The following is a 15,449-nucleotide window of genomic DNA, read 5'->3' on the forward strand; positions in this document are numbered from 1 at the left end:
ATTACAGATTGATACTAATGTGATGGATTTGAATTTGTAAACCTTTTATCAAGTCAAGTCAAGATAAACTTTATTCGGCCAGAGGCCATAAAAGCTCCCAAAACAAGGCCAAAAAAAAAGAAAATTTAGATAAAAGTACATAAAACACATATTGTTGATCCAAATAAAATCTAAAATTTTCCATACAATTCATATAATTTCATGTCATTTTCAAAAGATTGTCAGTTTCATATTCAGACATAACAACAAGAAACAACTTTTAAGGTTCGTTACCCCTCCTGATGCAGAACGCAGATTTTGTAAAATTAAGTACAGTAAAGCAAACTTCAAGTGAACCTAGAGATTGCATAAACACTAGCCCTTTCTTGTATTGTCTCACGTTAGCCTTACGCAGAAGAAGCACCAGAAAGTGACTTCTTGGCTCTTGGTACAGGTGGCAAAACAAGAATAAGAGGCTAATTCTTTGAATTGAGCTATTGTGCCACCTGCAAAAGGGTAAAGCTTGAGTCCAGGTGCTATTGCGGGAGAGAGCTTAATCTGAAAAGGGTGAGACAGTAACGCTGGGTAGGGGTATAACCCATGCCAGATAGGGTTCTATGTCACTAGTTCTTTAAACTTGTCCATAATTTGCAAGGCTTTGTATCTTCTGCACCATGTCTAGATGATTGTTTATGCAGTGCTCCTGAGTCACTTTTTTTTACCCATGGCTTGAGAGGGGAATTGTATAGATCGGGCAAACCCAAACGCTCGAAGGAATCCTTCACATACTTAAGCCATGGTATCTATTCTACTCGGTCTAGTAGCAGGCAGTCGGAGATACAGAATCTTGTTAGGCCAGCCTCTTGTGATGACCAAATTATCAACCACAATAATAAGGGAGCTAGCACGATCAAATCTTTCAAAAACGGCATGCCAAGCTCTTCATGGCAAATTAAAGGAGTGCTTCACTGCACTGATAAAAGTCTGCGCATATATTCGGTTCTCTACGCGTTGTAAAATTTCCACATTGTTATATGTGTCTATGTACTGTTTCTTGTAGAGTGCATATATCACCGAGGGTCTCATAGCGTTTTGCCAGGACTCAGGAACAGACAGGATGATGGCTAAAAAGAAAGTTTAGAATAGCCAAGTCTTTAGGGACTTACGAAACTTTACATGCTCAACCTCGGTTCGTAGGTGTAAAGGCAGAGAGTTTCAGAGGGTGGGGGCCAGTTTCGAGAAAGATTTACTGGCATACTTAACTGTTCGGAGCTTCGGAACTATTAATAGGACTTTGTTGGCAGAGCGAAGGGTCCTAGAAGGCTGATATCTCTTTAGTTTAGTTGCTAGATATTGAGGGCCCTGTCCATTTAGAGTTTTGTGGACAAGACAGCACATTTTGAAGTCTATTCGCTTCTTGATAGGCAGCCAATGAAGAGACCTCAAACTCGGGGCAGAGGGAGAGTGGGCTGGAAGATTTAAAATCAGTCTGGCTGCTGTATTTTGCAGAACCTGGAGCTTATGGAGGAGTTCAGAATTAATGGAAGCCAACAGAGTATTCCCATAATCCAGGCAACTGACAATCAGACCCTGGATCAGTGGCAGACGAGAAGACAAAGGAACCCATTTAAAATTTTACGAAGGGTGTGCATTATCCCGTAACAGGTACGTGTTATGAAATTGACATGATCATGCATAGAGAGTGAGTTGTCTATCATTACCCCGAGATTACGGGCTGTATATTTCGGAGTAGGACAGGTACCTAAGGTACGGGGCCACCAGTCATTTGTCCATAACATCTGTGCATTGCCAAAGAGAACAACTTCTGTTTTATTAGCATTTAGCTGGAGGTTGTTAATTGACATCCAGTTGTTTATGTCCAGCATGCATTGTCCAAATCTATGTTTGGTACTGGCGACGTCCAAACCAAGAGTGATTAATAGCTGTGTATCATCGGCATACGACAGTGTGTCGAAGCCGTGATCCTTGATAATCCTAGCCAGGGGAGATACATATAAATTAAAGAGTGTCGGACTCAGGATAGATCCCTGAGGGACACCTTTATTTATAAGTTGGCTCTTAGAGGTAAAAGCACCAATTTGAACACGGGAGGTGCGGTCACTAAAATAACTCCTGAACCAGGCCAATGCAGGGCCCTCGACACCAGCCTCTCTCAAACGATCCAGAAGAATGGAATAGGAGATGGTGTCGAAAGCGGCCGACAGATCTAACAGGACTAGGATGGCCGACCTCCGATTGTCCAAGGAAAGTCTGATGCTATCTACCACATTAAGTAAAGCTGTTTCGGTGCTGTGAAACTCTCGAAACCCTGACTGAGATGGATCCAGCACTTTATTTTTCTCTAGATGTTTAATTAATTGACCATTTATCAGAGAATCTTTATCAGAGAAATTTACCAAACAGAGGAAGAAGAGATATAGGTCGATAGTTGTTTAGTTGTTCAGGATCAGATTTAGGTTTCTTTAAAATAGGTCTAACTATGGCTTCCTTCCATCTAGTGGGTACCTGTGAATGTAGTAATGAAAGGATAAAGAGCCACGTTAGACAAGGAATGATGACTGGACTGATTTTTTGTAGAATCTGGGAGGATACTATATCAGAGGGTGAGCCTAATTTTACCTGAGGCCAGCGCCATATACACAGGCTGACATACACTTGCTCTTATAAAGGTTCAGCAGCACTTCAAATGATGTGTTTTGGAGTTTACTAGCAAATCTAAAAATTGCTTTGATATTTCTCCTAAAAATCTGGGCTCTCGGTGTTCTAAGCAGAGCTCAGCTTAAGAGCTTGTTAAACAGAATCCACAGATAACTACAATTTTTAACCTTTGATAAAGTGGGCTCCTCCATCTTAAAAGACTTTGAATTGGTGCTAAAGCGACCACAAGTCATGATGTAAGACACGCCGAAATGTACTTTAAGATCTAAGTCCTCCATATACATTCAAAACGGGTCTAAAAGAAGCTGGAGGTTATTTGCAGTTCGGGTTATTAAAACTGTGTCATCCTTATATAATAAAATTGGGATAGAAGTATGGCCAATACCAGGACAGCTTTACAGTTCTTGGTTTAAAACTCACTAATTCCGGTTATGTATAGTAAAAAGAGAAAAGGAGCCAAAATGCACCCCTGTCTAACACCCCTAATCGATCTAATGCTCTGGGAACATTCGCCTGATGGGCCATAAACCTTTTATCATTTATTAAACCTTCATAGTTTGAAAACCTGAGTACTCTACGTATTCTTTGTGGACCTTAATGTGCTTCATGTTATTTAAATGTATTGATTTGAAGACTAACCTCAGTTGTAGAATCTGATTCTTCGGCTATCGTGCCACAACACGTACAAAGTACTCCACTGACATGTTTTAAAGATGCCACATTGTAAAGTAAATATTGAACAGGCAGACAGCCGTATGTAAGGAGTATTGATTCCAAATCTTTTCTAACCTTTTGAAAAGGTTGCCAGCACTCCAGTTACGGCACTAAAATTAACTCCTTTAAAGTTACTGTGCACACTTGATTAGGAAAAATGCAAACATCCACAATGCAAGACAGCCAGCTGCTGAAGTGAGCAGACTTACTGCCCCTTGCTGTATGTAATGGTGAGCAGAATAAAAATGTGAATGACACCGGAACAGACAAATGGATAAAGAAAGCGCACTAAAAGCCTCTCTATCTATGTATATATTGCTATGATATTTTTTAAACACGAGGCAGTCAAAGCAGCATAAGCTGTCTCTAGGCCAAACCTAAAATAAGAGACAGGTAATAAAAAACCACACCATTAGAAAAAAATACCTGAGGAAACATCCTTTTTCTTCCATACATTCAGCTCTGCCTGGTTGGTATGAAAAATGAATTGATGTAAAATATGGGAGGTACAGCCAAAGTTGAACGCCAAAGGCTTGCACACAAAGGCCCGCAATACTAATGCTCCCTCAAGGCCTATCTTTCTATTATACTAAGGACTGAATCACTAATGGGCTCAATCATCAGTTAAATCACATCAGTGACACTTAACAATTACACTTTGATTCTTATTTCCTTTATTATTTAATTTCTTTATATAATTTATAAGAATTTTCCTTCGTTTTTCATTTTAAAACTTTTTCTGGCACTATATACATTACAATAACAGAGAAACCAATCCTGTTATTCCATCAAATACAGAAAAACACATATATTGTATTGTTTAACACAAAAACCCCTGGATACAAGGCCCTCCAGCTTAAAATGTTAATCCCTTCGGCCACTGTTTTCAACCCTTCTCCCCCACACTCATGGTTGCTAAAAGGTGTTAGAGTGAATTAGACTGATTTAGGAGTAATGGAAGTGCACGTGTGTTTATCATATAAAATATTACACGCTTGATTTATAAAAACAATGTATTTTGTAATAATGGAAAAAATGACACGTTTTTAAAATATCTATACCAGTATTTAAATGCATTTCTGAAGGCATGTAAAGCCATGTGTAATACTTACCAATCTGAGCCATTATCTGAGAAAGCGCAATTTGTTTAAGGTAAGTTGATTTGCCACTCATATTTGGTCCCGTGACAATGACGAAATTACTGCCTTCGGTAATATATGTATTATTTGAAACAGGTTTTTCCACGGATATTTTCTCCAGAATTGGATGCCATCCTTTCTTTATCGCTAAAGTATCAGTAAATTCTGGACGTACTAGAAAGAAAAGTCAGAAGAACTGTAATTTGAAAATACTTGTAAAGATAAACAGAGAAAAGAAACTCAAATAAAATAACATAAAGCCCGTTTTTGTAAATTAGAAGCAACCTCTGGTCTTATTCGTATACTATGAAGCAAGTACTGAAATATGTTACAATCCATCTTAGATTTAATTTGCATACTCTGGGTGAAATCCCTTGTAAACTGCCAAGAAATCTAGCATGCATTTAAAGCAGTGTTACTAGCTTGATTAAACTCATGAACGCATACATTTTTGCTTTGAGACAGTAACATTTAGATTCAAATAAAAGACATCAGAAATCAACTACATCTAAATTATAACGACTCAAAAGACATTCGCACTGTGTGCTAATATTGCTAAATAGTGGACAGCAGTATAAGAAACTAAGTCAAAGATAATTCACAGGAGCAATGGGATTCTATGGCAGGACCGGAAGCTTCAGATTAGGCTATACTTTCTCCGTTTATTTAGCTCCAGTATCTTTTAACCAAGTTCTAAACAACAAGAAACTACATTTCAAAGGGAAAATGTAAGAGAAAAAAGTCCAACAGAAATGAGCCAATCCTGAGCCAGGACCACCAACAACTTCCTTCATGGGACGCTCTACACGCCTCTTTCTTTGCTGCTCCAGCAGCATTAAGATAAGTGGATTTGTTCTCTCATCGTTTTCGCTATAAAAGTACAATGTGCTGTGTTATTATTACTGTTTCTGCTTGTGCACGTCAGCTATATTTGAGAGCAGTTGCCAACGCGCAGGTTTCTGTTTCAGGTCTTTTTTCTGGCCGCGGGAGTATCTCTCGCTCTTTGCGGCTGCGTTTGTTTTTCTCAGGTTCTTGGCGCGGTGCGGCCCTCCCGCCGCTAGGGGTCCGCGCGCCCTGCATTTCAAGCGGTCGGAAGCGCGTTACTCCCGTGTACCCAGCAAGTCGTTTTCCTTTCTACTCACGCTCAAAGAAAGAGACTTGCTCGGCTGCGCTTATCGCCTCACGTGGGGGAAGACGATTTAGCCTCATTGTTTTACAAATAGCGCTGTGAGTGCTTGGGCATTACTTTACACGGAGAGCCCCTGCCTGGAGCACAACACCCGTACAACGTGTAAGACTTACGTTTAAATTCAGGGACCGGCTCAGGCAGCTACACCCTCATTACCAGTAGGGAGCAGTGGTTCCAGGGCCTAGTCCCCATATATTGCCGCAGTCAATATTATATCTAAGGGTTTATTCCCTACCCACACCCCTATTGTTGCATAGTCTCTCACTGATCAGACTATGGAAGTTTTTGATGATTATTATGAGGAGTAGGAGGAGGAGGAAATCACCTATTTGCCTATTGATGATCATTTTTGTCAGGTGATGGACTCCTCCATCCTCAGGGGGGTGTCTCAAATGGTTGCGCACCTGGAGTAGAAACTTGACCAACTTCAGACTCAATGCCAACAACTCCTCCCTGTGAGGAAAGATGTGACGGGGCCCAAAAAGCCCTTACCTCCAGGTGAGCCCTCCATTAATGCCCTTGAGCCGAAACAAAAACACCCTGCTGATGACAGCGTGGATTCTGATGCTTTTGTGCGACTAAAAAAGGTGTTTTGGGAGGCCCAACCCCCCCCCCCCCCGCTGCCCATGAAGCCATCGGAGGATCTGGCGGGACCCTCTGGTCTACCGGTTGCTTCACCTGCGGGTGACCCAGATGAATCTGATGGGATGGCGATTCAGGTAGGCCCTAGTGTCCCGCAAAAGGGGATCAGTTAGCTCTTCCTGAGGTCGACACCAAAATGCTGAACCCGGACGATCTCCTCTATCTGACGTCCGCGGAGTGGGTTCCAGCCCCTAAAGTAGCGGCCTACATGGCGGCCAGATTGTGCAAGCCATTAGACAAGGAGGTTAGAAGCTGCTTGAGAGCGGAGTGTCCAAGACCGGCCCTAGATGGCAAGGTGGCGGTCTTGCCAGAAGGGGACACTAAAATGGCCACCCTCCTGGCTAAATTCATTCGTGACCCCAAGAAAGGTATTGATCGCTTGTGGAAAGCAAGCCAAGATACACTTCTGGACACGGCAGGCCCATTGGCGAAGATCCTAGACATGGCTGAGGATGCCAAGGCCTCCGGTGCCCTTATTTCCCCAGATATTTTCTTTGGCTGGGCCTAGAGGGTGATAATTTTTCTAGGGAATGCCAACACGGCAATATCTACACAGCGGCGCAGGTCTTTGCTTATAAAAATAGACCCTAAGTTAGGGGAACTGGCCACCTCAGAGGCTGGCCCAGTTACAGAGGGTAATCTCTTCGGGGTCCCCTTTGTGAAAGAGTTGGGCAAATTTGTAAACACTTTCAACTCACTAGATAAGGCCTAAACATCTATTAGGCGAATATTCACCCCACGTGTTTTTGGCGCAGCCGGTCGTGATAGGGGGTGCTCGACCGGCCGTCCCTACAACCGAGCCTCCTTCAAATCATCAGAGCCTCATAGAGGACAGTGGCAGGACCTGGAGAAGTTTGGTAACTTCTACCTTACCAGATCCTACCCACGCCGCAGAGGTGGCAGAGGCAGAGGACATGGTTCCTACAACAACCAACGAGGTGAGACTTCAGTACTTGGGGGACGTAAAAGTAGGGGCAGACTGCAACTTTCTCTTCACAATTGGTCTTCTCTTACCTTAGACGCCTGGGTCTTACAGACCGTCACAAGGGTCCAAATAGAGTTTTTCGAGTTGCCATCTCAACTGGTTCGCCTGAAGCCCTTGTATTTCTCGAAAGATCAGGCGGATCTGATAGACAGGGAGGTTTCGGAGCTGATACGCAAGAGAGCGATTCGCCCCTCAACCTTGCACCCTCTGGGTTTTCTCAGCAACATCTTTCTCGTGGAGAAACACGATGGGGGTTACCGCCCGGTTATAAACCTCAAGGAGTTCAATGAGTGGCTCATCCATCGCCACTTCAAAATGGAGGGGATTCACCTCCTCCGGGACCTTCTACAACCACAAGACTGGATGGTGCGTCTGGATTTGAAGGACGCGTATGTCATGATCCCAAATTTTCCCCCTTAATGATGCTTACTTCGGTTCCAATGGAATTCACAGGTCTTCATATTCTTGTCCCTTCCTTTCAGTCCATCCTCCGCTCCGTGGTGCTTTACCAAGGTAATGAGGCCAGTGGTGGAGCACTTCAGAGTGGAAGGAATACAACTGATCATCTATTTGGATGATATACTCATTCTGAGTCAGTGCTCCCAACGCTTGCTCGCCCAGTTGCAACGGGAGGTTACCCTTCTGGAGTCCCTGGGGTTTGTGATCAGCGAGCCCAAATCAAATTTTGTTCCCTCTCAGAAGATGCAGTTCTTGGACTTCATGATAGACTCAGTAAAGGCGACTTTATACCTTCCTTCTCGTAAACTCTCCAAAATCAGGCACAAACTTTGGCAAAGACCACAATATCCTTACGACACCTAGCCAGGTTGGTGAGACTTCTGTCATCATCAATACAGGCCATTTTTCCGGGGCCCCTTCACTACAGGGCCCTTCAGCTCCTCAAGGCACTTCATTTGCGCAGAGGCCTCACCTACTCACACTTTGTGCCGCCCTCGGAGGAAGCCAAGATCGAACTTCAGTGGTGGATATTCCAAATGGAGGCCTGGAACGGCCAGACCATCTTCAGATCTCAACCCGACTTGGTGATCGAATCAGATGCCAGCGGTTCCGGTTGGGGCGCCCACTGCGGCGAAGTCTCTACCGGTGGAAAATGGTCCTCCTCCGAACAAGATCTTCACATCAACTGCCTAGAATTAATGGCAGGCTCTTTAGCGTTGAAATGCTGGACCAAGGACATGGTTCAATGCTGCGTCTTTCTCAAAATGGACAACGTGACAGCAATCCGCTACATCAACCATTTAGGGGGCACTATTAGACCTAGCTCGAGCTCTCTCGGAATACTGCCTGTCCAACCAGCTACCTCTGTCAGCGGAACATCTTCCAGGTTCTTCGAACCAGGTGGCAGATTGGTGCTCCCGCCATAGGAAGGACACCATCTCTGGAAGCTTCACCCTGCAGTCTTCCAGGAACTCCAGGTCGTTGGGGACCCTTTTCGATAGACCTCTTTGCCTCTCGACTGGATGCTCAACTGTAGAGCTACTACAGTTGGCGCCCGGACCCAGAGGCTCTGGCAGTGGATGCATTCCTTCAGGACTGGAGCGTGGAACAGGGGTACACTTTTCCCCCCTTTGCGATGATAATGCGACTGTCAACCCAGGTGAGGAGACAACAGGTGGATTTGGTGGTGATCACCCCGATTTGGAGATCGCAAGCCTGGTTTCCAGTTCTTGTGGAACTTTCCTCCAATTTTCCAATCCGTCTACTCCTCGGTCCAGATCTCCTCAGAGATCCTCAGGGGAATCCCCATCACCTCCTCGCCACGGGCGGACTTCATCTGATGGCCTGGCGGGTTACCAGCAATGTTAAAAAGTGCCAGGCCTTTCAGCAGACACTGCCTCATTACTTGCCAAATCTTGGGCAGAGAGCACCAATAAGCGAAATCGCTCTGCTTGGTCGCGTTGGGGGAGTTGGTGTCTACCACAACAGGTGGATCCGATGGCGACAGATTTTGTCCACGTCCCTAATTTCATAGCCTTGTTGGCAAAGGAAGGCTTGGCCTACTGGTCGATTAATACCTTTCGATGGGCAATTTCGGCAGGCCACACCCCAGTCGATGGCCGCCCTCTTGGCGAGCACCCTTTGGTGTGCATGCTTTTAAGAGGTATCAGGTTATCTGTGCCCCCTGAGCCACGTTACTTGGTTCTCTGGGACGTTAATAAAGTTCTGGACTTTTTCAAATCTTGGCCGTCTAATAGGTATTTATCCAGGAAACAAATGTCGGCAAAACTCGCAACCCTTTTGTGTCTGATATCATGTAGCAGGGTTTCCGATGTAAGAGCCCTGGATCTTAAGGGCAGACTCTTTACTCCGGACGGGGTCAGTTTTCACATCTCTAGGTGAACCAAGCCTAATTCAAGGTTAGTGTCCTATCCTGCCTTTCCAGATGTCCCAAAATTATGTGTGGTCAGGGCGCTCAAGGCCTATGAGGTGGCGACAATCGATATACGCCCACATGGTGACAATCAACTGTTTATAGCCCTCACTAAACCACACGGGGCTGTCTCATCCCCCACGATTGCGAGATGGGTTCGTTGGGCAATGCAGGAGGCAGGGATAGATACTTCGCGTTTTGGGGCTCATTCTGTGCAAGGTGCAATGGCATCAAAGGCTTTTTTCCTGGGGGCGCGGTTGGAAGACATCCTTAATACCGCAGATTCGTCCTCTGACTCCACCTTCAAAAGGTTTTATTTTAAACCAGTGGTTTCCCTGGCCTCTTTGGTGGTGGATAAGCTTTAAACTAGCCTAATCTGAAGCCTCCGGTCCTGCCATAGAATACAACATTTCCTAGCTATCGTAAAGGAAAGTTTTGATTCTATTATGGATGCGGAGGCGAGGATTAGCCCACCCTTGAGGGAGCACCCTCCCAGAACACCTCCGTATCTATGGTGAATAAAGTGTTTTTCATTTTTTAGATAATTCCATATGCCTCTTGATGGTGTTTCAATGGTGTTTTAATTTTTCGGGATTATGATTGTCAATGTTGTCTTTTGGAAATGTAAAAGAAATGTTACATTTCTCAGAGTTTACAACTATCCTTCTTTGATTTAGGATCGGACGCTGGCAAACAGGAGTAACCAGAGACGGGCTTAATGTGGTCGCAGGAAGAAAGAGGAGTGTAGAGCTTCTCAAGAAGGAAGTTGGTGGTGGTCCTGGCTCAGGATTGGCTCATTTCTGTTGGACTTTTTTCCCCTACATTTTCCCTTTGCATCATGAAAAAATGTTTTTGTTGTTTAGTACTTGGTTAAAAGCTGCTGGAGCAAAATAAAAGGAGAAAGTATAGCCTAATCCTCGCCTCCGCGTCCTTAATAGAATCAAAACTTTCCTTTACAATAGCTAGGAAATTTTGTATTATTGCTCAATTACATAAAGCTTACAACAAGAGGCAGGTTTCTCCAATTGTACATGGTCAGGCCTTAGACAGTAGCAGTGATAAAGTGATATCATAGGCAACTTTAATAATGTAGATGATGGCATGTTTTGACGAAAGTATTAAAATAACAACCATATCAGTAGGTGGCCCCTGATTCCAAGCAAACAAAATAAGAAACTATTCTCCCAGCCTAGTATTAATTATGCCTAAAATCCATTTTAAAATATATTTTACAAATGAAAACATTGGGCCTGCAGTCAGGGTGGAGAACTCCACACATAAAAAGATAGGCTTGTTCTATCTTTATCTGTGTTTAGTTCTCCATTACGACTGTGGAGTCTCTGCTCTAATAAACCTACTATTAAAATGCAGTTTTGTGATACTGAAAAAGCATAAACTTACGCTAACGTGCAAGTTTACCTTTGTGAATCAGACCCTTTGTGTCCATAACATCGCTCGAAAGGTTCTGATATAGCCATTTTACCATCAAATACAAAATTCATTGGGCATAAATATGATTAATTACCCCAGGCAGAAGCTGGTAATTTAACGAGAAAAGAAACAACTTACCTGTAACTGCAGTTCTCCAGCGTTGAAATATTTCAAAGATTCACAAGCTTGAATAATTTCCTGTCCTGTGATGGGAGTTTCAGAGCAATCTTCAAACACCAGTATTCTCTAAAGTAGGTGTTGTAGTCCACAGAAGATGCCAAGACACGGATAAGTGTCAAATCCAGCTTTAATACATTATCTCCAACAAACGAACATCTCTTCTCCCAGCTTCCTCAACTACTTCTCTGTTTGAACACCAGCATTTAACACAAACCACGCACTTCTAGAACATGGAAGCCACAGTCTTTTAATGGCTCCCAGTCACAAGGCCATAACATTATCTATTTTCCTTTAAAAACGAATAAGACATTACAAATGATAATAACATGGTTGCAAGGACATAAAATAACGAATTCTCTTCCCGAAGCACTTACATAAACAACTATACTGGAAACCTATGCTTACTCAACTAACATAAAAAAGAATACAAACACGCTCATCTATATTTTAAGCTTTACATGAATGAACCAATAACAGAAAAGGGATATACCAGAAGGTCATCACTATCTAACAGAGCAATAATATGGAAGGGCTATGACACCGGGTTATCAATATCTAACAGGGCAATTATGGACATGTTTACCAGTGCCTAAAGACATGCAGTTGTCAATTATGTCAGAATGTCCTTCCTTCACTTCTGTTCCTTTGCCATCTTCTTTATCTTTCCCTTCCATCACCATCTCTTGTTCTCTGACTCCCCTGTTTATTTTCCACCACTGACCTCCTTCAATATGTACTGCATTCTCCCACACCTTTTCAACACATACAGGAACACCAAATTACAATTTACCTTTCTTCACACACCCTGGATTTCTGACACAAAGATCATCACCAACTCTTATCTCACAATCTCTAACAGACTTTTTTTTGCCCAGATACATTTTCACCTTCTCTTGTGACACACCCACATGCCAAGGGCAATGTTCTGCAAATTCTCTGAAGACTTCTGTCTTAACCCACCGGAACATCCACACAGGTGCCAGTTTTGAAGCTGGTGTACGCCCACACAACAACTCAAACAGTAAAACCTTGGTAACCGAATGCAGCGTGGTGCAGTAGAACCATAGCATAGACCTCACAGCATCCATCATTTTGCACCGATTAACTAGAGACCACCAGGTACATTGTGCCAGCACTCAATTCATGCCCTCAACTTGACTATTTGTCTGGGGGTGATATAAAAAACTCTTCAAGTGTTTCACCCCCACTGAGCTCAGAAAATCTTCAACCACAGAGCTAACAAATTGGACACCATTATCAGAAATCACAAATTCTGGAAAACATTCTCTAGCCAAAATGTCCTTAAAGAAACTAACTACCTTAATAGAATTGGGTTCAGAGACAAACATTACTTCAGGCCACTTACTATGATAGTCCATAATGATCAAGACATACTGAAACTGTAAAGGCAGACACTAAAAAGGGCCTATCAAACCAATTCCCACCTTTGTCCATGCCCTATCAGGTCATTCAACAGGATGCAAATAAGGAGCAAGAGTTTTCACACCTTTTTCACAACTGGCACATGACACATTTTCCAATTATCTCATCTACCACTCTGTCCATAGCTGGCCACCGGAACATTTACCTTAGTCTTCTTTTAGTCAGTTTTCGCTCTAAATGCCCTTCATGAGCACTTTGAATAAGTCCTGTCTGTACCAACACTGGTGAAATGAGTCGTTCACAACTAACACCTCATCCTCTTCTGACAATTCATCAGCAAACCTGCTGCAAGGCTGAAGACCTGTAAGCAGCATCTTTTCCTTAGGCCAACCTCCCTTAACATACTTCATCACCTAAGTGAGCTCCATATCATGCCTCAAACCTCAAAGCAGGTGCTGGCTAATTCTAAGTCTACCACTACTATGCAACAGTCTTCCATATCACTACCATCCAGATCGTCATCCCCTTCCACTGGAAATCTAGACAGAAAATCTGCCCTTTTGTTTTTCATTCCTGAGATGTAGTCATTTTTTTTTAAATCGATACAGCAACATCTTGGTGGATAACCTGGCTATTCTGGGTGTACATCCCTTTATTTTATGTCCACTTATTATGTATACCAGTGGCTTATGGTCCATTTGAAGTGTAAACTCCCTGCCCCACAAAAATGGCCAACATTTTTCAACTGCCGAACAACAGGTGAGCAATTCCTTCTCTATGACAGAGTAATGGAGTTCAGGCCTCCTTGAGAACTAAGATAGTTTTTTCATACAGTTGGCATAATCAGGGATAAACTTGGCATAAAATTCACATCACACTAAAAATGATCTCAGACGTTACTTATCTTTGGGTGCCTGGGTAATAACAATAGCCTTGACCAAACCTGGGTGTAGATTAACACCACCTCTAGACATATGCTGCCCCAAAAATTCTGCCTCTCGTTTTCATAATTGGCACTTGTTGCTCTTGATTACAACACTACATTCCTAGAAAATGTCAAATACCTTATTCAGGAACAAATCATCAGTTTCCCTATTCTTGGCAAATATGAGGACATCATTATGAAACATTACTGTGCATTTAACCCCTTTTAATAAAGTGATTCATAACTCGCTGAAAAGCGGAAAACGCCAACCCAAATGGCATACGACAGAATTGAACATGCTACTTGGTGCTATAAATGCTGTGAAATGACATGAGGAAGGATCTAGCTTCACCTGGAGATATACTGACGCTAAATCAATTTTGCTAAACAATTCAGCACCTTTCAATTAATTGAGAAGTTAATTGATTTTGGAAAGCCAATGGGATTCAACCCACCCCTCCTTATTCAAAGAGCATAAATCGATGTATGCTTTAAGTTCACCAGACCTCTTCTATGCTACAACCAAAGGAGAAAGCCATAACATTGATTCCACTGGTTCAACAGTCACTTGCTCTAACGTTTTGTCAAACTCCTTTTGCAAATCAAACCTTTCACTGAGTTGCATACTGCGCAACTTGTGCTTTAAGAGGCCATCCCCCTTCCTTGACTTTGATAAGATGTTTGAACTCCTTTCCCCCCAATCTTACCACAACTACTTTTAAAACTGCTGGGAATTTAGCTACCTATTCTTCCAAGCAATCCTTAAACCTAACTACAGAGCCATGTTCCTTTGCACCAGGTCTCAACACCATGTCATACAATCCCATGTGAAACCTTCCCAAAATGTTTAATCCTTTATTTGTAACATATACTGTGTCTTTGATTTTCCATCCCCTTTAAAACAGCGTTTTCTCAAAGAATCATGATAATGCAAGTGCCAGAATCCACTAGCAAAAGCAGGACTTTACCTCCTACCATCACCTATGCATCAATACATTCACTGAGATCCCCGCGTCTCACATTTTCATCCCTCACAAGTACAACCATATCTTGAAAATCATCACATACATGGTGATACTTCTCAGATTATTCTTTTTTTTTTAACTTTTTTTTCAAATTTTTCCTTTTTCAGAAAGCAAATGAATAAAACATTGCAGCAGCAGAAGTAGTTCTGTTATCTTGCGTACATTGGCAGGAACCCAGCGGTCCGCACTCCTCCGATTGTAGAGTTACAAATGACAATGAGGAAAGATTAAAGGATTATAACAGACACATATGGTTAAACTAAGTCACACAAGTATTTCCTATAAAATTACTGTTCTCCGGACTCAATTATACACCTCACCCGGGTCACTCTAGCCTGATTCTGGATCTGGTTGGTCCAAGACAAATATAAGAAATACGCCCGTTTACGCGTCGCACTTGGGGCATGTATCTACATGGTTCTGAGAAATGCCTTTCAACTTCCGCGGTGTGAGGTAGGTGCCGTGTAAGTAGTTATAGTGAATTAGTTTGAACAGCGCATTGCAGGAAACTGTGTGCGTGAGCGTGCCAATGGCCGTCCAGGTCTTATCTTCTATTTGTACATTTAGATCCCTCTCCTATGCTGCTCTTGCCCGAGGGAGCAACCGGATGAGTCTAACCTCAAGGCTTTGCATAGGAGCGATATCAACCTATGTCCGGATCCCTATGTGAGTAATATGTACAGTGTATGGGTCGTTAGTGGGATGCTGGGGTACTCAGGCCATGTTATTTTAGCAATCTCCAGTATCCCCATGTAGTGCAGGCAGTGTCCCTGCCCCAGTGTGAAA

The 15,449-nt window shown here is 43.0% G+C and overlaps 1 protein-coding gene across 1 annotated transcript in view; it reads right to left on the minus strand.

The window, feature by feature from the left end:
- MSH4 (mutS homolog 4) overlaps positions 1-15,449 on the minus strand; it is a 1,782,190-nt gene that overhangs the window by 461,359 nt on the left and 1,305,382 nt on the right. Inside the window, exon 16 of the mRNA XM_085599942.1 lies at positions 4,485-4,685. Within this exon, the coding sequence (XP_085456068.1) occupies positions 4,485-4,685 (201 nt within the window). The remainder of the gene's footprint in view (positions 1-4,484; positions 4,686-15,449) is intronic.

The sequence above is a fragment of the Triturus cristatus genome, chromosome 4_2 (genome assembly GCF_964204655.1).
Source record: "Triturus cristatus chromosome 4_2, aTriCri1.1, whole genome shotgun sequence".
Classification (NCBI taxonomy): domain Eukaryota; kingdom Metazoa; phylum Chordata; class Amphibia; order Caudata; family Salamandridae; genus Triturus; species Triturus cristatus.